Genomic DNA, 25732 nt, shown 5'->3' with positions numbered 1-25732 from the left:
TTCTAACAGAAACAAAAAAAGAGCCGTTTTAAAAAATATAGAAAAGGACAGGGCCCACACAGTCCTTCCTGTGCAAGACAATATAGAGCCAGACTATGTTGAGCCAGAGTACAGCCCATCATTACCCACCCAGCACTCTGTCTAGCCCCAAACACTGTTGCATGAGCCTGTTAAAAATATTTTAACAATGCAGACTGACGTTTAAGCTGTGAGAACGAGTGACAGCCGGAGGAGTTAATGGAGTCACCTTAGGAGCCAGTTTTGTTCGTAAACCTTCAACACAGTTATAAATATGTAAACATCTTCTTTGCTTGGCGATCAACACTTAACAGTCAGTAGAGCTTAAAAAGCCATTTTATTAAAACCAAATAAAATGACTTCATAACCTCTATTGGTCTGTTCCTCCAGCTTTTAATGCATCATCACCAGTTCAGTCTTTTAATGCCACATGATGCTGATCCCACAGCGCTCTGGACAAACCATGGGGTCATAGCAATTAATATAGTTTAGCATAGTACATACGTTTGCTAAACATACTTTCAACAAATTTGAATACATTTAAATACAAATGGTTTTTATACCCTCATCATCAAACAGTGTCTCAGGCACCAGGCAGTGTATTTGCAACCATTTTAACGAATAATGTTCTGTGATTTTGCTTTTAAAGGCTCTAAACACTTTAGATGCCTGATTCCTATCACCACTATTGTAACCAGGTCTCAGTCAGTAAGTTTCTCCAGAACAGAGCATTGCAACAGAGCATTTCACCAAACCACTCTGAATGACTGTGTATAATAATGAAGAAATTTCCCATTTGGCAACTCTTATCCAATTTCCTCATCTGAGAAAAACTTAAGTCGGACAGTAAAGAATATATGCTGACCTTTGATCCTGATCCTACATTCAGTGACAGCATATCACTGCCTTTGCAAGAAAACCTTGTATCTCTATTTTTGTTGTTTTTTAGTTTTTGACATAGTTTGAAAATGTCTGATGTTCTTTACATTGTGTGCAAATTTCAAGAAGAATGGACCAAAAGAAATGGCCCAAAATGACTTGGGAAAATTTCTGGTTACATCATCTTACATTAAAAGTAAAGTAGGTTTTTTCCTTTTCCTGTAAAGTTATCATTTGGGAGATATGAATGAATGATCAAACATCTGCTATCAGAAATGGTGTTGTTTGCATATATCATTATATACTGTACTAGGTAATGTAGCAAAATTGTGGGTTGTCAGATTGTACATTGAAAATACAGGGTGCAGAAAAAAAAATTACAAATACAGTAATTAAATATATTCAGCAATCTAATAATTGTGAAACAATTCTGTTATTTTATAATACAGTATGAGTGCTGTAAATAAATAGTATGACTAATTATACGGTTTTCTCCCACAATGCATCAGAAAGCATTAAATCCATTTTGTTGTAGTTTTCCTATTGTAGTTACAACTGAAAGTTTATTAAGTCTTTGATACGGGTGAGATGATCAGTGGAGCTGAGTTTTTAGCTCCATCATTTTTACAGGGACTGAAGAATGGATAGAGTTTTTCAGTGAAAGACTGACCGGTGAAAGAGTAGATATGAGATCTGGACTCCACATCATAAACAGAGACTAGACCCTCCTCATAATCCACAAACACTCCCACCTTCTGGGGCCTCTTTCTCAGGGAGAGGAGAACTGGGGGACCAGCACAAGCAAAATACTTATTCCCATTCCTCAGAATCACAATCCAGAATCCATTCTGTGGGGTCAGTGTAATTGTTTTACCCTTCCTGTTAATGGACTCTCTGACAACTCCTACATCCCACTCAGTCTTTTCCCTGACCTGCACCTCATAGTAAAATCTCCCTGATGAGAATCCCTCCTTTCCCAGAACACACGAACATCTATCAAATCTCTTTGGGTTGTCAGGAAGATTCTGTTTTGTGTCTCCATGTGTCACTTGTTTTCCATCATCAGACAGGATGAGTTTAGGATGAGCTGTATCAGCATCCAGAGTCACATCCACTGAGAGAAACACACAATGTGTGATATGAATATACAGACAATAAATATTCATCGTGCAGTGAATCACACAGAGTAAACTTTGAAAACAGTTTGTGGAACAATAAAATAAATTGTACAGTGAAATATGAGTAATAGAATGTTATATCATTTGGGAAACAGTGGTGTGATGATGGTTTTAAAATAATAAAGCTTGAAAGAATTTAAAATAATAAAGAGAAGAAAAATCCAGAAGCTGCACTGTACCTGCATACTGCTGAATCCTCTTCAGTTCTGTTGAGATTATTTACAAGAAAAAGAAATATTTACTCATTTTTGAAAAGTGAAATCAAATCCCATCTTGGACTTTAATAAATTGCAACTGATACTTTCCTTTTCATGTAACATCTGACAAATAATTCCTTTTGCTACATGTAAAATATCAACATTCCTCACCTGATTCTATGATCATCTCATCCAGACTCTTCTGAAGTTGAGACAGAACGTTCCTCACAATGTCTACACTCAGATCAATAATAGGGTCAATACTGATGCCAGTCCAGTTGTTGGTGTGTGGAGGTCGGCACAGTGATGGGTAAATCTACAGTCCAGCAGGAGAGAGGAGAAATCCCTCAGCATGGGCAGTGTTGCTGTGTGATGTGTTGCATTGTCATTGTGCAGATAGAGGGACACTGACCTGTAGGAGGTGGAGGTGGTCCTCAGTGTGGGAGAGCTGCTCCAGCTCAGTGTCTCTCCTCTTTAGCTCAGTGATTTCCTGCTCCAGCTCTTTAATGAGGTCTTCAGCCTGCCTCTCTGCTGCTTTCTGCTTCTCCTCCATCACCTTAAGCAGCTCAGCCTGGCTTCTCTCAATGGAGCGCATCAGAGCAGTGAGGACTTCCACACTGTATGCAATCTCTTTCTCCATGTTTTTCTAATGAAAGAAGAATGAAACAAATAACAATGAATTCCCACTATCACAGCAACAACAATAAGCCCTGTTTAATACCTCTTAAAAACAGCAGCGTGAATATAAAAGAAGCTGTAGCTTGGATGAGAACTAGAGTAACTGTTAGTTAGCACACACAGCTTGTATAGTCTCCTCAGAAAGGCACTGATAATAGAACATGTCACCATGTCCAATGCCAAGCATAGGCTAGAGGGGTATGAAGCCCCTAGCAATGGGCTGTGGAGCATTGGAACTGCGTTCTCTAGAGTGATGGAGCACCAACCAAAACATCTGAGATGAGTTGGAGTGGCGTTTCTGATCTAGAACTGGTCATCCAACATCAGTACCTAATGTCACTAGTGCAGCTGCTGCTGAATGCAGTCAAGCACAATCCTCACAGCAATGTTCCAACATTTCAGTATAAAGTCTCGCCCGAAAAGTAGAGACTGTTGCTGCAGCTGAGGGGGACAAACTCCTTTTTAATACTCTTGCTTTTGGAAGAAATAATAGATGAGCAGGAGTACGCAAATTTTGAGACTTATAGTGTATTTTGACAGTATTATGGCAGCATAGCATGACATGCATTTTTATCAGTGAGTCAGATCAGAGATGGTTTAAGGCCCAAGTGTCAAACACGAGGCCCGTGGGCCAGGTTAGGCCCGCCACACCACTCTATCCGGCCCGCAAAAGTATTTAAATTTTCTATTAATATTAGCCCATTCCACAATGCCCTGCACTACAGTCCCCAGCATGCACTGCAATGTAATATGCTCAAACTCTCCTACCCCAACAGCAGTCTATAAGACATCGGTTACACATCCATTCTACACAATTCTGCGCAATTCCAGTCATATCACCAAACTGCATTTCAGCTGCAGTTGAATTAATATAAACACTTAAATTGAGCCCAAGTCTTAATAAACTTGCAGCAAAAAGAGGATGCCAGGTGTCTAGTTCAAGCAGATAGGTAGGTTTAAAAGACAGAGCACCTACCTACATAATTTTGAATGTTTCAAGTGTCCATGTAATATTTCAATTTCCACTATGAGTGTCTGTATTTTACTGTTGAAGTTTTTTGCATATTTTGAATAAACAATGGGCAGTTGGGGTTATAGCAAACAACAATTAAAAATGAAATAAAAACATTTTTTTCTCCGGCCTACAGATTTGATGAGATTTTTTTAATATGGCCCTTTTACTGGTTACGTTTGACAACTCTTGTTTAAAGGGAGCCTGGCCACTTCCTATTGCTACTGTTATGCCAAAAACATAAATTGCAAAATGCTAAAGTGCCCCTGAGTCCTCAATGAATGATGGTAAATGGAGCTAAATAGCTAAAAGGGAAACATTACATTTGTTTCTAACCATTTGTGCATTACCTTTTTTAATTTTGCAAAGAAGAAGAATGTATTCCATTAAAAAAAACAAAGAATATTTATTCCTGTCTTTCTGCTTTCCTACACCAAACATATTCTGGGCCATAGGATGCAAGCATTACTGATACTGAGTGCTGATTAGCTGGTGAGCGGATCAGCTCATTGGCTGAGTAAAGAGGTTCGTGCTCACTGATGTCATGAATATACATGAGTACTACAACTTGAATATAAAAATGCTTAAAAATATAACAGCAGTGCTAACATATGTTGTTATGTGTTCAGAAAATGGGAGAATTTTCTATATTAAACAGTTTAAGCATTTACAAACTGTGATTTTGCACAAAAGCTCTGTAACAGACCATTCATTTTAGACTCATATGAATACATACTGAGTGGCAATTCTTCTCACCACACATTCTCTGGTCAGATCCTGATCTGCATCCCCTGCCTGATTTGCATCGCACATGCACACCAACTTTGTTACATTACAATATACATTGGAGAGTATTAAATTGCCAAAACTATTTATTTACATTTTATCTGAATCACACTTGGTGTTGAGGCGTGTCTGATATTGTTGAATAAAACCAAGTTGGAATGAGGGATATTTTATAAGCTGTAATACTGACCCAAATGTATATGCCTTTGTTCATAATTACAGTATATAATTGAGAGGTTACCTTACACTGTCTGAACATTTCTGTCTTAGATCTACTTGGTGTGGACACCTGTCACATGTGAACATTGTACTTTTAACACAAAACCCAAAAAAACCTAGTTAAAACACTGTGTGAACACTTTTTAGATTAAGTAAATTATATCCATCTCAGACATTAAAGTGTGTTATTTTTGCTATTAGTTTTTTGCAAAAATTTTCTCAGAAGCCGTGGCCATAAACATAGAGCACATTTGCACTAGTCCTTCTAAAATTTAAGGACACATGGTTTAGATGCTTGGCGGGAGTGTTTGACCCAGAGGGTCTCCATTAGAAATGACAATGTGGCATATGTGCCGGGCAAATACTTTAATGAAGTTATTTTCTTGCTCCATCAGCAGCCCAAACACATAGCAGCCCATCAGAAATTGCCCCAGTGCTCCTGATGGCCAGTCCATCCCTGAGACTGAGTTATGTCAAACTGATAGATTCTACAAAATGAAATAAAATCTGCAGAATGAGGAAATCACAACATGTCATGTCTCACTCACTTGACTGAGATCTACTGAGTGTTTGATGTCTTTGATCTTCTTCAATCTGTCTTGGATCATCTGCTGCACCTCTGTCTGTGTCTTCTCCAGCTGTGACTGCAAACAGAGAAGATATGATTTTTACTTTCATATTTCAGTGAATTGTTTGGTTTTCTTAACAAACGTTTTGTTCTATTTTTAAATGGATGGTTGATTAGTTTATCAGCATTTCTCCCACCTTCATTTCTCCAATCCCCTCCTCTACAGGAACAGTGTTGTGCTTCTTGTGGTCAGTCACAGTGCAGACCATACACGCAGACATCTGGTCATCTCTACAGAACAGCTCCAGGGGTCTCCTGTGCTTCTGGCATATATAGTCCTCCAGGTTCTTTAATGGGCTTATTAGCTTGTGTTCCTTAAGTTTCAGCATATTATTATGAGATTCTAAATGAGATTTACAAAGAGTGAGACGACAATCCACACAGGATTTCAGGGCTTCCTGCTTCTCTCCAATGCAGGCATCACAAAGAACCTCAGGTTTATCCAGACCACTTTTCTTCTTGAAGTGATCTACAACCTCTCTGAATGCTGTATTGACCTTGAGTTCTGGTCTTTTGGTGAATTTCTCTTTACAGAATGGACAGTGACACTGCTCACTGTCACCCCAGCATGTTTTAATACATTTCATGCAGAAGTTGTGTCCACATGGAGTGGAGACTGGATCAGTGAAGACATTCTGACAGACAGAACACAGAAAGCGATCTTCAAACAGGAGACAGCTGGAGTCAGGAGCAACTGTGGATGAATGGAAAATATGAGAAAATATGAGAAACTTAATGTATAAATACACTGCCAGTCAAAAAGAATTGCTGAAACATTTTTTCTAACAATAATTTATTATTATTATTATTATTATTATTATTATTATTAAGCTGTAATAATGACAGATAAACACTAAAACTGAAACAGACAGCCAAGAGTGTTTATCAATATTTTGCCTCACATTTTTTTTTTCTTTTGTAATATTAATTCTTCCAAAAAAAAGAATTTCCATGTATTCCATCTATTCCATGTCCACATACTATCCACAGTGGTTGGATGCAGTGGTTAGGAATGGACCACCATCGGACCACCACTGACCAGTTATTACCGTTATTATGAGGTTGGTGGACTATTCATAGCCCAGCCAGTCTGTAAGAAGAACTGTCAATTCAGATGAAGATATTTTAAAAAAACACAAATCAGGTTTTCAAAAAGGCCAGAAGAAAAAAACAAAATAAAAACAAAAAAGAAAAACACAACAAAGGGGAAAGATAGTGTCACACACTTTTTCAGAGGTAAAGACTGATTATAAAGATATACTGGAACTCTTAAGAGAACATAACCTCGTGCTATTGTCACAGGTTTTGCAATTTTTAATATTATTATTGCTAGAACCTTATGTGAGGGTGTGTGGTAACCCGGATTTATTTGAAGTCTACTGACCAGGGCAAGAGAGAGAAACGCTCGCACCAAGGATGCTTCAGAAAAGGCAATTTATTGGCTAAATATCAAACTACTTTTGGACTACATTCAATGATAAACAATAGAAAATAAAACCAGAAAACAAAACAAAGTGATAGTAATGAAAGACAAAATAGCTCGAGTAAGTTAAGAATGATTCACGGCTAAATGGTATGAGGCAGTGTGGTTTGGGGAGCCGCTTAGGAGAGCCTCTAGAGAATTAACCTAAGCCTGGACGGGAGTAACTATATGGCTGGATGTACCTATAAAAGTTCTCTTATTAAATAAATTGGCGTCAGGGCCCTGACTGCAAATTGATGGTTCCAGCTTACGTGGGAGTCGGGGGCTGATTTCAGGAGGGGTCGTCTCAGGACAGACTCGATCGAAGGCTGGAGCTCACGCGGTGGTTCCTCTCCTAGCTGGCCGTGGATGCTGCATCTCTGTGCGGGCACGCGCCTTTCCGTCAGTGATTGGGCGGAGGCGTCTCGTGGCCGTCTGACGGTGGAGCTTGGGCGGCCTTTCGAGGGTCGATCTGTTCACAGATCAGTGCGTGGCTCTGGGTGTGATGCTGGGTCTCCGTGGCGTCAGAACCGCTCCCACTCCGCTGGCGAGGTTCAGGTTGCAATCAGGGTTCTGAGGCTGGTGGTACCAATTTAACTAACTACCTCTCTTTAGCAGAATCGAAAGTTATGGATATATCCTCCCGGGCCAGACAAGAAATATCCACCTTCCTTCTTTGAGGGTGGTTCAAACTTAAGGTGTGTAGACGAACAGGCAAGTTACAAAACAAACAAAGGTTTCAGATCTGAAATTTTAGCGTCCTAATACTTCTGACCTGTCTTTCTGACCTAGGCCCGCACAAACTTAGAAACTTTTGTTGCGAACGCAGGAACTCCCAAATTTGCGGTGCACTCTGGTTTTGCTCGGCTGGAGGCCCTACCCTTTGGAGGTGGTGCCAGAGTGCTGATAGGTTGACTAGCTTGTTTCCCACTCTGATTGGTTGTGCATAATTTGAGGAATGCCTTCCCCAAAATCACTGCCTCCTTTGTTTCAGCTAGTTTTTCAAAGAAAAAGAACATTTCTATATCATCCAATTGGTTTAACTTTCAAAATCAAGGAATGAACAATTAGGATATTCAGGCATGTTTCTTAGAGAGAGTTTAACCCTTGTTACCTGATACACAATACATGTCAAAGAACACAGGTACTACTTGCCTATCAACTCTGAACATGACCCAATGCATGAAAAATTAAATCAACAATAAAAGGAAAGGAACAAAGGAAGAAAAGAAAAGAAAACCACATTCAGGATACATCTTGGTCAATGGTCTAAACTCATAGCAATTAACTGGTTGGGTCTGACTGTTATCAAAGTTATACCCTACGTATTTCTAGCACTTAACGATAGAAAAAGATACAGGTAATATTTAGGTACTACCCAACAACAAGATTAATAGCACAAGAAGTATTACTTACAGATCATAGAAACGTCGATAAAGTAAACAAAGCACTAAGTTTCTGGCTTCTTATAAGCACAAGTCCTTATGGTGGTGATGTAGTAATTTGCGGTTTCACCCCTTGGGGGTGCTGTGGGTCCATGCTTGAGATCCCTAGGGAATTTAGAAAATTGGAATTTTGCCGTCCAAAGTCGTACAGATTCCGTTTTGGTATGTCTAGTTTAGTTAAAAAGAGTTCTAACGAATGGTTTCAGTATGCAGTGGACATACACCTTAGAAATGTACTTTCTGTTACTTAAAGATAAAAAAGGGGCGGTTCTTGATCCGGTTGTAAATTCTGCCCTTAGGCAGAGGGCCCTTAACTTTGGGTAAACACTCAGCTAGAGTTGAAATTCCGGCCATTGTTCGCTATACTATAATTCTGTAATACATCACTGTTGAATGTAAATGACGTAAAGGAGCTGTCTAAATAAAACCTGTTCTTATGTAAATTTTGAGTGTTTCTGAGTTTCTAAATCAAGAGCACAACACACTCCGTTTTGAAACAGACAGCCATTCACATTGTGTCATGTTAAATGTGAGTTTAAGTTAAAAATGAAGGTGAGGTAGAAAGTGGTCTGGTATCCGGTCTGTAAGAACCCATTCTATTTTCTGTCTTTCAGTTAGTGAAGTGAAGCATAAATTAAAACGAGCATCTCTCCTTTTTTCCACAATTGAAAATCAAGACCTATTGCTAGATAAATGAGTATGTTTGTGGAGATTTAAATGAGCTTTGAATAATGTGTATATTCTATACGAGTTCATTACAGAGTACAGCTTCAGTGGTCAAGATGCAGTGCTTTTGAAAAGAAGCAAACATTACAATTTCGAGCAGTTATACATTGGTATGCAGTCATGGTGCTTATATTCATATTTACAGCTTGCTCCAAGTGTATTAGCAAAGCGGTGCTGGCATGATTTTTACACACCCACTGTCACTGCTAGACTGAGAGTGGTCCACCACCCAAAAATATCCAGCTAAGAGCAGCTCTGTGGTAAGAAACTGACCACTGATGAAGAGCTAGAGGATGACTAACAAAAAAGATGCATCAACAAATGGGCTAAAGTCCTAACTCCATCAAGGGGGAACTACAAGGTAGCAGTTTCTGTGCCTGATATCATGACCATGTCTGACACTGGGAATGTAGAAAGTGTTTCATTGTACAGTCAATAACCTTTTATCTAACTACACTGATACAGATAAGATCAAAGTTAAGATTATTCTGATTTGAAAAGAGACATTTCAGTCTTACAGTGAGCTGATTCCTCTGTGCTGCTCCTTCTATCTTCTCTGCGTTGTTGTGATGAAGATTCAGCCATTTTCTTCCTCCTCCTGTTTAACACCTTTCAGAAACAAATCACATCACTCAGCTCACACATTTAACACAACACAACTGCCTGCTGCCTTAAACTCACTCTAACAAGTATTACATGGTGATATGCCAAAAAGTGATTACCCCTGGTTAAATGACTTGTTTTGTTGATTTTCTAAGTGACACTGAGTCAGCACATCATCTACAGGGATCTATGCCTTTTTTCTACTATTTTTTTTATTATTATTTTATTTATTTATTTGTTTGTTTGTTTATTTATTTATTTTTTGCTGAGTTTAACATGTTGAGGAAAAAAACGTCTTTTGCACAATTTATGTTTAATTGTTTTTCAATTTTTCAGATTCAGCCTTTTGACCAGGGACATCCAAATTTTTGCAGAGACGCTGGAGGTCCTGAGATGACACTGTTCTGTATCTGCAGACTGTAAAAGCTCTTTTCATCTTTATACTGACCATCATCACAGCTCTCAGCTCAGTAATATCATTCACAGTTTCTCACTGTCTGCTCTGTCTGAATGAGGGTTTTTGCTCCACTCTGCTTTAACCAGTTAACACAACACAACAACCTTTCAACCTGTTTTACAGCTCAGCTTCAAGCTCCATCAGAGAACATCAAATATTATTCCTCTTGTTTGAGACAATAAATACATTGTATTCAACATCAGTATTCCAGCTGTTGATCTGATCACTTTCTCAGTGTTAAACAGCTTCATCTGACTTTGTTTACTCATGTAGTTCACCGTGATGAAGCTCACACTGACTAAACTTCTGATCTATGAATCTTTCCCTGAAGTACATACCTTTATTTTTCTCTCTGTCCTTTTCTTGAAGAGTCAGAAGTGTCTGTGTTTAAACTCTTCTCCGAGCTTCTGAATATCCAGCAGTTCAGATCAGCACTTATTGTGAAGAAGAAGGCTGTTATTCGATGTGAACTTCCAGAGTTTTTCAGTTTCACTTTCTCTTAGGAAGTTCTGGACTGCAGTGAGATGATGGCGATATCGTTCTCAGTATAACACAGACTGGGCAGTTTAGCTGGACGGTTTAGAAGTAGAACTCCTTCTTATACTGTAACGGGTTCTGTATCCGGATTAAAACCTCGTTCATCACACAAGAATGACAAGAATTACCAACTGCGCCAGAACTGATGGTGGACAGTCACACATGCAGAGCGAACTAGAGGCACAGGAAAAAAGGAGAAGACGAAAAGGAGGTAAAAAAAAGAAAGAAAGAACATCAGAAGGCTGTAGGAACATCGAAGAAGAGAAACTAGAAGCCAAAAATATAAAGAGAAGAGAAAACTTAAACTCGCCGTGTCAGGGGGCGCAAACCCAGCCCACTTGGATGCAGATTAAACTTTCCATGGAGCGATCACACCACACGATCAGGGCTGAGGAGTGGAAGTGACAAAAGCAGGAAAGGAAGGAAATGAGAAAGGAAGGAAAGCAGTTGTCGTTAATATTAATGTCCCTGTTTCTAATATTACATGCATGTTAATACAAAAATGAAGGGGAAGGGCCCATTTAAGGAAGGGGAGCTGTTGCGGTTCCCAGTGAGAGGATAAAGGAGAAAGATTTTTGTTTGTTTGTTTTTAATAACAAACTGATTAGTCTTTATTCTTACCCTGGATAAACATCTTGACAATAAAAGACTAAAAGCCGGACTTGGCATCGTGTCGCCCTGATTGCTCAAAAGGGGCTCTCTGTCTCCTTCTGGTGGCCGCAGCCGGTCCCACAGTCGAGGTTATTAGAAATTTATCATTCAGTGTGAGTCTAACTCACCGTTTAAGACCAGCACCTCACTGCTTCTGCCTGCAACATGTGATCTGTTACTTACAGGAACATTTTACTATGAGCTTCAGTGGTTTAAGGGTTTTAGAATGGTTTAAGTCATATTTAATGAATAGACAGTTTTGGTTTCACTGGGAAATCAAAACAAATTGACATTGTTTGTCCCACAAGGTTTATAAATTTTCATAGCTATGCTGATGACATTCTGAGAATCAAGAATCAACTGACAGGCTTACCAGCTGTGTGTCAGATATTTCTCAGTGGATGTCACAAAATCTTCTTAAACTAAATCACAAAAAACTGAAATACTGATTCTTGGTACCAAAATTCAAAGAAAGCTGCTTTGAGGGAAGCTTGGCCCTTCAGTGTCATATACCAAACCTGAAGCATGAAACCTGGATGTAATCTTAGATTATAAGCTCTGTTTTATCCTGCATGTAAATAAAAAAGTAGCTTTTAATCATTTGAGAAATATCACTAAAGTTTGTCCTTTTCTATCTCAGAGTGATGCAGAGAAACTTGTTCATGCATTTGTTACAGAGTTGCTCTTTTTATTGGACTCCCTAAGAAAACAATTTATCCTCTACAACACATACAAAATGCAGCAGCGCAGATTCTAACAGAAACAAAAAGAGAGCTGTTTTGAAAGAACTGCAGAAAGAAAATAAATAAAAAATAGAAAAGGACAGGGCCCACACAGCCCTGCCTGTGCAAGACAATATAGAGCCAGACTATGTTGAGCCAGAGTACAGTTCATCACCCCACCCCAAACACTGTTACATGAGCCTGTTAACAATATTTTAACAATGCAGTAATAAAACTCACTTTCTAAAAATATTAGAACAGGCCAGTAGAGTCTTTAAAGCCATTTTATTAAAACCAACCACAATAAAATGGCTTTATAAGCTCTATTGGCCTGTTCCTTCAGCTTTGAATGCATCATCACCAGTTCAGTCTTTTAATGTCATATATTGATCCCACAGTGTTCTGGACAAACCATGGGGTCATAGCAATTTATAAAGTTTAGCATAATACATACATTTGCTATTACAACATACTTTCAACAAATTTTAATACATTTAAATACAAACATTTTTTATACTCTCATCATCAAACAGTGTCTCAGGCAGTGTATTTGTAACCATTTCAACTAATAATGTTCTGTGATGTTGCTTTTAAAGGTTTTAAACATTTAAGATGCCTGTTTCCTATCACCACCAGGTCTCAGTAAGTTTCTCCAGAACAAAGCACTGCAACAGAGCATTTCACCAAACCACTCTGAATGACTGTGTACATCATGATGAAGAAATTTCCCATTTGGCAACTCTTATTCAATTTCCTTATCTGAGAAAATCTTCAGTCAGACAGTAAAGAATATATGCTGACCTTTGATCCTGATCCTACATTCAGTGACAGTATATGTAACAGTATGAATGAATGTTCAAGTATCTGCTATCAGAAATTGTGTTGTTTGCATATATCATTATATATTGTACTAGATAATGTAGCAAAATTACACTGGTGAAAATACAGGGTGAAGAAAAAATGTATAAATAGAGTAATTAAATATATTCAGTAATACAGTAACTGTAAAAATACTGTTATTTTATAATACAGTATGAGTGCTGTAAATAAATAGTATGACTAATTATTCACTTTTCTCTCATAATGCATCAGAAAACATTAAATCTGTTTTGTTGTAGCGTTCCTATTGTAGTTACAACTGAAAGTTTATTAAGTCTTTGATACGGGTGAGATGATCAGTGGAGCTGAGTTTTTACCTCCATCATTTTTACAGGGGCTGAAGTATGGATAGAGTTTCTCAGTGAAAGGCTGACCAGTGAAAGAGTGGATATGAGATCTGGACTCCACATCATAAAAGGAGACCAGACCCTCCTCATAATCCACAAACACCCCCACCTTCTGTAGCCTCTTTCTCAGGGAGAGGAGCACTGGGGGACCAGCGCAAGCCAAATACTCATTCTCATTCCTCAGAACCACAGTCCAGAATCCTTTCAGTGGGCTCAGTGTAATCGTTTTACCCTTCCTGTTAATGGACTCTATGACCACTCCTAAATCCCACTCAGTCTTCCCCTTGACCTGGACCTCATAGTAAAATCTCCCTGATGAGAATCCCTCCTTTCCCAGGACACACGGACATCTATCAAATCTCTTTGGATTGTCAGGAAGATTGTCAGAAAGTTTTGTGTCTCCGTGTGTTACTTGTTTTCCACCAACAGTCAGGATGAGATATGTTTGAGCTGTATCAGCATCCAGAGTCACATCCACTGAGAGAAACACACAGTTTGTGATATGAATATATAGATAATAAATGAATTCATCATCCAGTGAATCACACAGAGTAAACTTTGAAAAGGGTTTGTGGAACAAAAAAGGTTTAACAGTAAAATATGAGTAATATTATATGGTTTGGGAACCAGTGGTGTGATGATGGTTTTAAAATAATAAAGCTTGAAAGAATTTAAAACAATAAAGAGAGAGGGAAGAAAAAAATCCGGAAGCTGCACTGTACCTGCATACTGCTGAAGCATTTTTAGTTCTGTTGAGATTATTTACAAGAAAAGAAACATTTACTCATTTTTAAAAAGTTCATTCAAATCTAAACTTGGAATAAATTGCAATTGATCATTTCCTTTTCATGCAACATTTGACAAATAATTCCTTTTGCTACAATATCAACATTTCTCACCTGATTCTATGATCATCTCATTCAGACTCCTCTGAAGTTGAGACAGAGTGTTCCTCACAGTCTCTACACTCAGATGAGTGTCAATACTGATGTCAGTCCAGTTCTTGGTGTGTGGAGGTCTGCACAGTGATGGGTAAATCTACAGTCCAGCAGGAGAGAGGAGAAATCTCTCAGCATCAACAGTGTGTGATGTGCTGCATTGTCATTGAGCAGATAGAGGGACACTGACCTGTAGGAGGTGGAGGTGGTCCTCAGTGTGGGAGAGCTGCTCCAGCTCAGTGTCTCTCCTCTTTAGCTCAGTGATTTCCTGCTCCAGCTCTTTAATGAGGTCTTCAGCCTGCCTCTCTGCTGCTTTCTGCTTCTCCTCCATCACCTCAAGCAGCTCAGCCTGGCTTCTCTCAATGGAGCAGATCAGAGAAGTGAAGACTTCAACACTGTCTGCTTTGTCTTTCTCTGTGTTTCTCTAATGGAAGATAAATGAAAGAAATAATAGTTGATGCCCACTATTACAGCAACAACACTAAGCCTTGTTTAATACCTCTTAAAAACATGAGTGTGAGCGTAAAGCTGTAGTTGGTTGAGAACTGGAGTTAGCACGCTAGTTAAATACCCAGACTTAGCGTTATATTACATGAACATTGAGAAAGCCTTGTGTGGAGTTTGTAATTAGACTAAAGGAATTTACATAGTTAGCTAAGCAAAGGTCTTACAGTCTCTGAACTTGCTCCTTCTGCACTTGTCCTGCAGTTCCTTCCTCTGAAATCACGTAATTTTATGCATTTCTCTGCATCTTGTTCAAGTAGACTTCTATTTGTATTAAGTACCCCCTTTAACACTTAATTAAGGTTTTGTCCATCTCTCAGCTTGACAGATTACCTTTCCCAGTTGTTTTCATTTACCTTTGACGAGGTAATGGTCGGTAATTTGTGGTCAGACTATCGGCACCTAAATCACGAGTACTCATGTGTGCTACACTATATGTCCAAAAGTTTGTGGACACCCCTTCTTATTAGTGAATACAACTGCATTAAGGTGCACTCACTGCTAACACAGGAGTTCAAATGCACATACAGCTTGTATAGTGTCCACAGAAATGCACTGACAATAGAACAGGATGCTCTGGAGCAGCCGCACATAAGGCTAAGATCACTATGTCTAATTCCAAGCGTAGGCTAGTAGCGTATGAAGCCCCCAGTTCTGGGCTACGGAGCAGTGGAACTGTGTTCTCTAGAGGGATGGAGCACCAACCAATACCTTTGAGATGACTTGGAGTGGCATTTGTGATCCAGAACTAATCGTCCAACAGCAATACCTGATCTCACTAGTGCTCCTGCGGCTGAATGCAATCAAGCCCTCACAGCAATGTTCCAACATAGTGTAAAGCCTTCCCCAAAAAGTAGGGACAGTTACTGCAGATGAGGGGGACAAAAACCTTTTTAATACTCTTGATTTTGGAAGAAACATTGGATGAGCAGGTGTCTGCAAACTTTGGACCATAAAGTGTATTTTAACAGTATTAGGATTGCATAGTGATGTGGGTTCAATGAGTCAGATCAGAGATGTTTTAAGGAGAGCCTGGCCACTTCCTACTGCTCCAGTGATGTTAAAAACATGAATGCAAAACGCTAGCTTGTGCCCCTGAGTCCTCAGTGAATGGGGGTGAATGGAGAGCTCAAAAGTGCTTTAAAATACAACAGCAGCGCTAAAATATGTTGTTCTGTGTTCAGAAAATGAGTGCACTTTTCTATAAAAATGATTAAGCATTTACAACCTGTGATTATGCACAAAAGCTTCATAGGAGACCATTTATTTTGGACTTGCTCAGGAGCATTTGACAAAACCCTGAAGACATACTGAGTGGCAATTCTCTTCACCACACCTTCTCCAGTCAGATCCTGATCTGCATCCCCTGCCCGATTTGAACCAGATATCAGAGGTGGCAGAAGTACACAAATCCCTTACTTAAATAAAAGTACTAGTAATCTCGTAAAACAATACTCCAGTAAAAGTGTTTATAAAAGTGTTTATAAATGTACTTCAGTTAAAAAAGCAAAAGTATTTCTTTAAAAATCATCTCTAATCAATTTTTCAAACAGGATATCTTTTTATTGAGGGTTGGAGGTACACATCCATTAAACTGAGCGTACATAACGGTTTATGCTAGAACTGCATGTGTCATCCACAAAAATCCACTCGTCTAGAGCATTCAAACACGTTTACATTGATTTGCTTTACAAGAATTTTAGATGGAAATTGATGGAATTTTAGCCGTCAATACTGAACATCAGATCAAGTAATTCCTTTAAGGTAGGGCCCGGGCCGGAGTGGTTTTCAGACTAGGAGTAACATGATGCAGACCAGCCTTCACTACACACACACACACACATACGTTTACATTAACAGCATTTAGCAGATGCTCTTATCTAGAGCGACTTACAAAAAGTGTTTTGTCTACCTAGAGAAAGTGTCTTTGCTAGTTACAAATAGGTTAGAGAGAAAGCTAGAGAAAGCTAGAGTAGATAACAAAACTAAGTTAAAATCATATAGCTAAGAGTGTTACAGTGTTAAACCTACAAAGTTAAAGATGTACAAACTTAAAACCTAATAATTAACGAAGCCAAAACCACAGGTTACTTCCACAGCAGGCAGACCAAAATAAAGACGACATGAAAGTTAAATCAAACAGCTGATGTGTGAAGACGAGGAAAAACAACACAGCAATCTTCAACACCTAAACCTAATCATTGTAGGCTAAAGCACATTGCCAGGTCAGGCAGGAAACAAGTTTATGGTTTATTTATGTCTTACCTGTAATGACTTGAAGCACTGAAGTAACATCTGTCCAGGTGTCTGAATGTAACCGCTTCAATACTTAAGGTGGAACAGGAAATGAAGTGAACTTCAGCTTCATCTAGTCTTTATATTCACTGTACGAGTCTCAGTTACAGTCAGTAAACTGGGGCTGTATAGCTTGAGACGGGGCCGCTGGTTTAACCCCTAAATTACTACAGATATACACTTCAATGTAACATTTACAGCTTGCGCATTCTTCTGCTGTGAGCTTATTCACTAGCTCACCACAACTAGCCCAAAACACTACCAGCTCACTGGTAATTCACCCCACTCCCCAATTTTCCCCTCCGGGATTGAGTAAGGCCATGGATGGATTTTTTTTTTTTCAGACGCATTGTCAGTATTAATCGCTGCTCGACGCTGTCACGTTGTACGAATTCCGCTCTCTCATCTGTGTATTTTTCTTTTTTTTCCTTCGTGCTGGTTGTTGGGGCAGAGTACGCAGGTAGGTAGGGGTTCAGCTGAGAGTCGGCTCCGAATTTTTTATTATTTTTTTTTAATTCCGTAGCATGTTCAGTTTTTTTGTTTTTCTCAAATTTAGCCAAGATACCAAGATAGGGTACACTTGGAACATGGGGCAGAATAAATAGATAAAACCAGAGACAAACTAACACAACAAGCAGCAGGTGTTTGGAAAAATGAGGGGTCAGAACTACATGTTGTAATTTACAAAAAATAAATTATTAATGAATTACTTAATTAAAACATTTCTCACTCAAAGTTTGAAGCAGATCTACAGTGAAGACTTTAAGTTTTGCCTCTGCCAGCAAGGGAATTATGTGTGTTGTGGGTTGCTGTGTGACCCCCCACAGGACCACCACAGAGCAGGTATTATTTTGGTGGTGGATCATTCTCAGCACTGCAGTGACACTGACATGGTGGTGTGTTAGTTTGTGTTGCGCTGGTACAAGTGGATCAGACACAGCAGTGCTGCTTGATTTGTTAAAACACTGTGCCCACTCTATTAGATACAGCTACCTTGTTGGTCCACCTTGTAGATGTAAAGCCAGAGAAAATAGCTCATTTCTGGTTGGTGGACTATTCTCAGTCCAGCAGTGACACTGAGGTGTTTAAAAGCTCCAGCAGCACTGCTGTGTCTGAACCACTCATACCAGCACAGCACACACTAACACACCACCACCACGTCAGTGTCACTGCAGTGCTGAGAATGATCCACCACCAAATAATACCTGATTTGTCCTTCGACGCACAGATAAGGAATATTACTAGAATAACCTTCTTGCATCTCCACAATATTGCTAAATTAAGAAATGCATTGTCTCTACAGGATGCATTAAAACTAGTTCATGCATTTATTACTTCAAGGCTAGATTACTGTAATGCCCAGAATTAATAAAGTTACATCAGAGGGGAGAGACTTCTCATACAAAGCCCCCCAACTTTGGAATAATCTTTCAGTCAGTGTTCAGGACTCAGACACAGCCACAGTCTTTAAGTCTAGGCTAAAAACTTACTTGTTTAGTCAAGTCTTTGGTAATTAGTTTTCCCTGTCAGATAAAAGGTGCATAAACTAAAACTAATCTAATCAACCATTGCTCCGACTGTTTTCCCCATTTTGTACTATAATACTTATACTGACGCTGTTTGCTATCCGGTGTTGACCAGAGGAGGATGGGTTCCCCTTTTGAGTTTGGTTCCTCTCAAGGTTTCTTCCTCTTGCTCTTAGGGAGTTGTCACTTGCCACTGTCACCTATAAAAAGCGTTAAAATTTGAAACTTTGATGTTGATTCTGTGGTGGTCCTGTGGGGGTCCTGACCACTGATGAACAGGGTAAAAGGGGGCTAACAAAGTATGCAAAGAAACAGATGGCCCACAGTCTGTAACTGTTATATAAAGTGCACCCATACTGTAAATGGACCTGATAAAATGGACAATGTGTGTAGATAGAAGGAGATGTGCTTAATGAAATGATCAGTCAGCCAGGTGAATTATAGGGTGCATTAAATGGCTGAAACTAATAATTTGCATTATAGCACTAGTTCAAACTTGGTTTTGATATTTATCAGATATTATAGAAAAAAAAAAGTTGGAATGAGGGATGATTTATAAGCTGTAATACAGACTGAAATATGTATGCATTTATTCATAATTACAGTATCAAATCAAGTGGCTACCTTACACTATCTAAACATTTCCCTCTTAGATCTGCTTCAAACTTGGTGTGGACACCCGTCACATGTGAACAATGTATTTACTCTGAAAAAGACATTTTGCAGCATATTTTAACACAAAACCCAAAATATTTAAAACACCGTGTGAACACTTTTTAGATTAAGTAAAATAAATCCATGTCGGAACTCAAAGTGTATTATTTTTGCTATATTAATTTGTTGCAAAAATTTTGTCTAGAAGCTGGGGCCATGAAGATAGAACGCATTTGCAACGCGCTAGTACTTCTAAAACTTCAGTACATGTGATATAAGTGTGGAGAGCTTGGCCGGAGTGTTTCACCCATGTTTGATAGCTTGACCAGAGTGTTTGACCCTTCATTTCCTGCAGGCTACATTAGAAACAACAATGCAGCACATGTGATGGGTGAATACTTTAATGCAGTTTGTTACTTTTCTTGCTCCATCAGCAGCCCAAACACATAGCGGCCCATCAAGAATTGCCCCAGTGCTCCCGATTGCCCGTCTATCCCTGAGACTGAGACCCTGAATGTCAAACTGATAGATTCTACAAAATGAAATAAAATCTGCAGAATGAGGAAATCACAACATGTCATGTCTCACTCACTTTTCTGAGCTCTACTGAGTGTCTGATGTCTTTGATCTTCTTCAATCTGTCTTGGATCATCTGCTGTACCTCTGTCTGTGTCTTCTCCAGCTGTGACTGCAAACAGAGAAGATATGATTTTTACTTTCATATTTCAGTGAATTGTTTGGTTTTCTTAACAAACGTTTTGTTTCATTTTTTAAATGGATGTCTAAGGTCGAAGTCAATCAGCATTTCTCCCACCTTCATTTCTCCAATCCCCTCCTCTACAGGAACAGTGTTGTGCTTCTTGTGGTCAGTCATAGTGCAGACCATACATGCAGACATCTGGTCATCTCTACAGAACAACTCCAGGGGTCTCCTGTGCTTCTGGCATATGTAGTCCTCCAGGTTCTTTAATGGGTCTATCAGCTTGTGTTCTTTAATTTTCGGCATATTATTATGAGATTCTAAATGAGATTTACAAAGAGTGAGACGACAATCCAGACAGGATTTCAGGGCTTCCTGCTTCTCTCCAATGCAGGCATCACAAAGAACCTCAGGTTTATTCAGATCACTTTTGTTCTTGAAGTGATCTACATACTCTCTGAATGCTGTATTGTTCTTCAGTTCTGGTCTCTTGGTGAATTTCGCTTTACAGAATGGACAGTGACACTGCCCACTGTCACCCCAGCATGTGTTAATACATTGCATGCAGAAGTTGTGTCCACATGGAGTGGAGACTGGATCAGTGAACACATCCAGACAGATAGAACACAGGAACAGATCTTCAGACAGGAGACTGCTGGAGTCAGGAGCAACTGTGGACGAGTGGAAAATATGAGAAACTGATATTCATTCAACAATTTAATGTATAAATACACTGCCAGTCAAAAGGAATAGCTGAAACATTTTTTGATGTAATAATTACAGATAAACACTAAAGAGTGTTTAAAGACAGCCAAGAGTGTTGTTTTTACTTTTGTAATATAAATTCTTCTGAAGAAAAACTCCACATATTCTTCACTGCTGTCCACACACCATCCAAATTCTGTAACATATCACTGCCAAATGTAAACGATGTAAAGGAGCTGTCTGAAAAAAACCTCTTCTAAAGGAAATTTTGAGTGTTTTTGTGTTTCTCTCCTAATTCAGCAGCACAACATATTCTGTTTTGTGTCGTGTTCTCGCAACCACTAAAACGTGACATTTTAACTGGAAAGTGAAGGTGAGGTAGAACGTGGTCTGGTGTCTGGTCTGTATGCTAAGAACCCTCTCTAGTTTCCCCTTCTGTCTTTCAGCTTAAGCAAAGCACTAATTAAAACCAGATTCTCTCCATTACTCCACAACTGAAATTCAACGCATATTAAATGAGCTTTGAATAATGTTTACATCCTATATGAGTTCATTACAGAGTTTATTTTAACAGTCACTGTAACTCAGTGTTTGTGCTTCTGAGTAATTCTTTTTGACTGCCAGTGTAATATAAACTTTGTATAAGCCATAATCTGTGCTGTCTGACTGACACAGCTAGCCCTCAACATTACACAGAGAATGTGAAAAGTATTTCATTCTGCAATCAATAACCTGGTTTTACTTTTATTTTACTGCACTGATACAGATAAGATCAAAGTAAAGGTCATCTTGATTTGAAAAGAGACATTTCAGTTTTAACTTACAGTGAACTGATTCCTCTGTGTTGCTCCTTCTTTCTTCTCTTGGTTGTTTTGATGAAGATTCAGCCATTTTCTTCCTCCTCCTTTAACACCTGTCAGTAAGAAATCACATCACTCAGCTCACACATTTAACACAACACACCTGCCTGCTGCCTTAAACTCACGTTTTATGTTTAATTGTGTTTCAATGTCAGATTCAACAAATAAACAGTTACTGTGCATTAAAATGTGTAGGAGTGTGTTCTCTGTTGAGGATTTGTAAAAAAAAAAAATCAACAAAACATGTCCTTTGTGTCCAGGGCCGCTGGAACCACCACTTTTCAGAGTACTGTGCCGACGCCCCACTACTTTTTGAGTTCAGAAGTACATAGAAACCTCCTAAACTGCATGAAGCACTGACCAGCACGAGCAGACAGAGTAAAACTCAGCAGAGCCAATCAGAATCTCCGTTTCAGCTGGGAGGAGCTTTCAGACCTGCCCTGGATGGTGCAGACTGTCCAGCTTTTTCTTTAGTTCAGTTTTGACGTGCAATACTCCACCCGCATTCAGGCAGCACCACACAACGGAACCGCACTGATTCTCGAGGGAATTCAACACGTTTTACCACTGCACGTTTTCTCTGTACCGCCTGCACAACCCGCTACTTTAACATGTTACACTTTACAGACGCTCAAATCGTTCATGCACTGCCAGCTGCAGTAAATAACGAGAGAGAAGCAGTAAAATAATGATACGCGTTTGATTTTGGCGCATGAATCGTGGAGCATGTTTTTGGCCACACAGACGATAAGCGACTCTATTTTCTGTTTGTCTGTTTTCATGGTGGTGAATGTGAGAGTAACAGAGGCTTCTGCTTCATAAACAAACACACACGTGGGTAATTTAGTCCACTTTAGCCGCTGCAGTTCACCATCCGAACCAAATGAAAGAGATGCAATATCACAAAAAACTGTGGTGGGTCTTTAGAGAATGAACTGGGTATGAAAACAGCCTGATGTTCTTCAGAGATACTGGTTAACAAATTCTGCTATCTGAGGCTGCAGCTACTGAAGCTGTAAAAGTATTAATACTTGTATAAAATAATGATACGTAGAAGTACCTTCCCCAAAACAACAAGAGTAGATACTCGATAGTAGCAGGTTAAAAATCTACTTAAGTACTGAGTTACTGAGTACTGCAGTGGAACGTCTTAGTATCTACATGTCCAGCATTTACCTGTCGAAGAACTGAAGATCGTGCGAATCTGTTCTTCTGTTTTTGGGATTTTTTTGGTCTAAAATATAAAGCTCTAAAGTCAGTTGTAACCAATCACAGAGCAGTATAAATATTGCCACCAACAAAACAAACTGAAATTAAACACAAAAAAATTCATTAGTAACTAATTACAAATGACTAAAATGTAAAAAGATCCCTTTACTCACTTTAGTAGGAGTAAAAGTATCATGATTTGAAAATATTCAGGAGAGTAAAAATCCATCAGTATTTCATATTTCAGTATATGTACTTGAGTAAATGTAACTAGTTACTACTCACCTCTGAATAGGTTTATACTGAAAGGTAGTTTTAGTCAGTGGCCTAATTGCATTTCACTCAGCCAGACAATATGTTTTGCCCCACCCCTGGGGGTGTGGCACGACTCCCGTCTGTATCTACAGACTGTAAAAGCTCTTTTCCTCTTTATACTGACCATCATCACAGCTCTCAGCTCAGTAATATCATTCAGTTTCTCACTGTCTGCTCTGTCTGAATGAGGGTTTTTGCTCCACTCTGCTTTAACCAGTTAACACAACACAACAACCTTTCAACCTGTTTTACAGCTCAGCTTCAAGCTCCATCAGAGAACATCAAATATTATTCCTCTTGTTTGAGACAATAATCACATTGTATTCAACATCAGTATTCCAGCTGTTGATCTGATCACTTTCTCAGTGTTAAACGTTTCATCTGACTTTGTTTACTCATGTAGTTCACCATGATGAAGCTCACACTGACTAAACTTCTGATCTATGAATCTTTCACTGAAGTACATACCTTTATTTTTCTCTCTGTCCTTTTCTTGAAGAGTCAGAACTGTCTGTGTTTAAACTATTCTCAGAGTTTCTGAATATCCAGCAGTTCAAATCAGCACTTAGTGTGAAGAAGAAGGCTGTTATTCGATGTGAACTTCCAGAGTTTTTGAGTTTCACTTTCTCTTAGGAGGTTCTGGACTGCAGTGAGATGATGGCGATATCGTTCTCAGTGTAACACAGACTGGGCAGTTTAGCTGGACGGTTTAGAAGTAAAACTCCTTCTTATACTGTAACGGGTTCTGTATCCGGATTAAAACCTCGTTCATCACACAAGAATGACAAGAATTACCAACTGCGCCAGAACTGATGATGGACAGTCATACATGCAGAGCGAACTAGAGGCACAGGAAAAAAGAATAAGACGAAGAAGAGGTAAAAAAAGAAAGAAAGAAAATCAGAAGGCTGTAGGAACATCGAAGAAGAGAAACTAGAAGCCAAAAATATAAAGAGAAGAGAAAACTTAAACTCGCCGTGTCAGGGGGCGCAAACCCAGCCCACTTGGATGCAGATCAAACTTCCCATGGAGCGATCACACCACGCGATCAGGGCTGAGGAGAGGAAGTGACAAAAGCAGGAAAGGAAGGAAATGAGAAAGGAAGGAAAGCAGTTGTCGTTAATATTAATGTCCTTGTTTCTAATATTACATGCATGTTAATACAAAAATGAAGGGGAAGGGCCCATTTAAGGAAGGGGAGCTGTTGCGGGTCCCAGTGAGAGGATAAAGGAGAAAGATTTTTGTTTGTTTGTTTCTAATAACAAACTGATTAGTCTTTATTCTTACCCTGGATAAACAGCTTGACAATAAAAGACTAAAAGCCGGACTTGGCATCGTCTTCCCCTGAGCAACCAAGGGCTCTCTGTCTCCCTCTGGTGGTCGCAGTTCAGTGTGAGTCTAACTCACCGTTTAAGACCAGCACCTCACTGCTTCTGCCTGCAACATGTGATCTGTTACTTACAGGAACATTTTACTATGAGCTTCAGTGGTTTAAGGTGTTCTGAAATAGCCAGTAGGAGTTTATATACAGGGAGCTCTAAAGAGGAAAAATAGTGTCTGAACTGCAGGTGCATTAATCACAAAAACCACTGAATGATTTAATGCGTTGTGGTGCGCCGTCATCACCATATGCAGTGGGACACGGTGTCTCCAGTAGTGTGAGGCTACGAGCAGAAAAGAAGCTTTGGGTTCCCCTTCAATGTCGCACACACAAGTTCAAGAGCTCTCAGTCATTTATTAAGTGTCAATCATCCAGAAAAGATGTTTACATATTTATAACTGTGTTGAAGGTTTAAGAATAAAACTGGTTCATAAGGTGACTCCATTAACCCCTCAGCTAATGTGCGACTGTCGCTCGTTCTCACAGCTTAAACCTCTGTCTGTATCATCTAAATATGTCTGGAGGACACAAGGCCAAACAGACTCCAGGCTACAGATTATTTCTTCTTTGAGTGTGAGGTCTTGTTTTGATCTGTAGCTTTAGTATTTCGGTGTTGAGAATTGGATTGTGTGGAAGTGATGCCGTCCTGAAGGATTTGGCCGAGGCTGTTTGTGTTTTGAATGCCTTAAAAACCTGCATCCCAACTACTCCCTACTCATTGTCACAACTGGTTAGGCTTCTTCGGCACAGATGGTTTAGGTCATATTTAGAATCGTTTAAGTCATATTTAATGAATAGACAGTTTTGGTTTCACTGGGAAATCAAAATAAAATTGATATTTTTGTCCCACAAGGTGTAGTTTTAGGGATTTAGTTTTAAGTTGCTGTTTTCTTTGTACGTTACCTCTAGGTAAAGAATCAACTGACAGGCTCATTAGCTGTGTGTCAGATATTTCTCAGTGGATGTCACAAAATTCTCTACAACTAAATCACAAAAAAGTGAAATACTGATTCTTGGTACCAAAATCCAAAGAAAGTGGCTTTGAGAGAAGTTTGGCCCTTCAGTGTCATACTAAAGCTTAAGCATGAAACCTGGATGTTATCTTAGATTATTATGTTTTATCCTGCATGTAAATAAAAAAGTAGCTTTTTATTATTTGAGAAATATTTCTAAAGTTTGTCCTTTTCTATCTCAGAGTGACGCAGAGAAACTTGTTCATGC

At 39.1% G+C, this 25732-nt stretch overlaps 2 protein-coding genes across 3 annotated transcripts; both read right to left on the bottom strand.

Annotated features, from left to right (window-relative positions):
* Window positions 1–211: 211 nt before the first annotated feature.
* On the bottom strand, window positions 212–23677 carry LOC118800289 (E3 ubiquitin-protein ligase TRIM39-like). Of its 2 annotated transcripts, none has more exons than XM_036560499.1 (8): window positions 23599–23677; window positions 9747–9837; window positions 5733–6289; window positions 5516–5611; window positions 2685–2918; window positions 2444–2588; window positions 2255–2281; window positions 212–2011 (listed from the first exon to the last, which is right to left on the bottom strand). In XM_036560499.1, exons 2-8 carry the CDS (start codon window positions 9811–9813, stop codon window positions 1464–1466), a joined length of 1674 nt encoding a protein of 557 aa, XP_036416392.1. In that variant the 5' UTR covers window positions 9814–9837; window positions 23599–23677; the 3' UTR covers window positions 212–1463. The 2 variants fall into 2 exon arrangements, with proteins under 2 accessions (XP_036416392.1, XP_036416390.1); XM_036560497.1 differs by lacking the exon at window positions 23599–23677 and adding an exon at window positions 10627–11220.
* LOC118800290 (E3 ubiquitin-protein ligase TRIM39-like) lies at window positions 12859–23692 on the bottom strand. Its single transcript, XM_036560500.1, has 8 exons — window positions 23599–23692; window positions 21571–21659; window positions 20156–20712; window positions 19934–20029; window positions 14553–14786; window positions 14324–14462; window positions 14147–14173; window positions 12859–13901 (listed from the first exon to the last, which is right to left on the bottom strand). The coding sequence occupies exons 2-8, from the start codon at window positions 21635–21637 to the stop codon at window positions 13348–13350; spliced, it is 1674 nt and encodes a 557-aa protein (XP_036416393.1). The 5' UTR covers window positions 21638–21659; window positions 23599–23692; the 3' UTR covers window positions 12859–13347.
* Between the last annotated feature and the right edge of the window lie 2040 nt (window positions 23693–25732).

Source organism: Colossoma macropomum, unplaced genomic scaffold (assembly GCF_904425465.1).
Source record: "Colossoma macropomum unplaced genomic scaffold, Colossoma_macropomum, whole genome shotgun sequence".
In the NCBI taxonomy this organism is placed as follows: domain Eukaryota; kingdom Metazoa; phylum Chordata; class Actinopteri; order Characiformes; family Serrasalmidae; genus Colossoma; species Colossoma macropomum.
Note: the sequence above shows the minus strand (reverse complement) of the source record. Positions and strands in the feature narration are given on the sequence as shown.

Excerpts from the sequence above, each read along its gene's own strand:
- LOC118800289 (XM_036560499.1), bottom strand. The coding sequence starts at position 9,813 with ATGGCTGAATCTTCATCACAACAACGCAGAGAAGATAGAAGGAGCAGC. Across the intron at positions 6,290-9,746 it reads CACAGAGGAATCAGCTCACT|TTGCTCCTGACTCCAGCTGT; the intron begins GTAAGACTGAAA and ends ATTCATCCACAG. Across the intron at positions 2,282-2,443 it reads TGAGATGATCATAGAATCAG|AACTGAAGAGGATTCAGCAG; the intron begins GTGAGGAATGTT and ends TAATCTCAACAG.
- LOC118800290 (XM_036560500.1), bottom strand. The coding sequence starts at position 21,637 with ATGGCTGAATCTTCATCAAAACAACCAAGAGAAGAAAGAAGGAGCAAC. Across the intron at positions 20,030-20,155 it reads AGGGGATTGGAGAAATGAAG|TCACAGCTGGAGAAGACACA; the intron begins GTGGGAGAAATG and ends CTCTGTTTGCAG. Across the intron at positions 14,463-14,552 it reads ACCACCTCCACCTCCTACAG|ATTTACCCATCACTGTGCAG; the intron begins GTCAGTGTCCCT and ends GCTGGACTGTAG.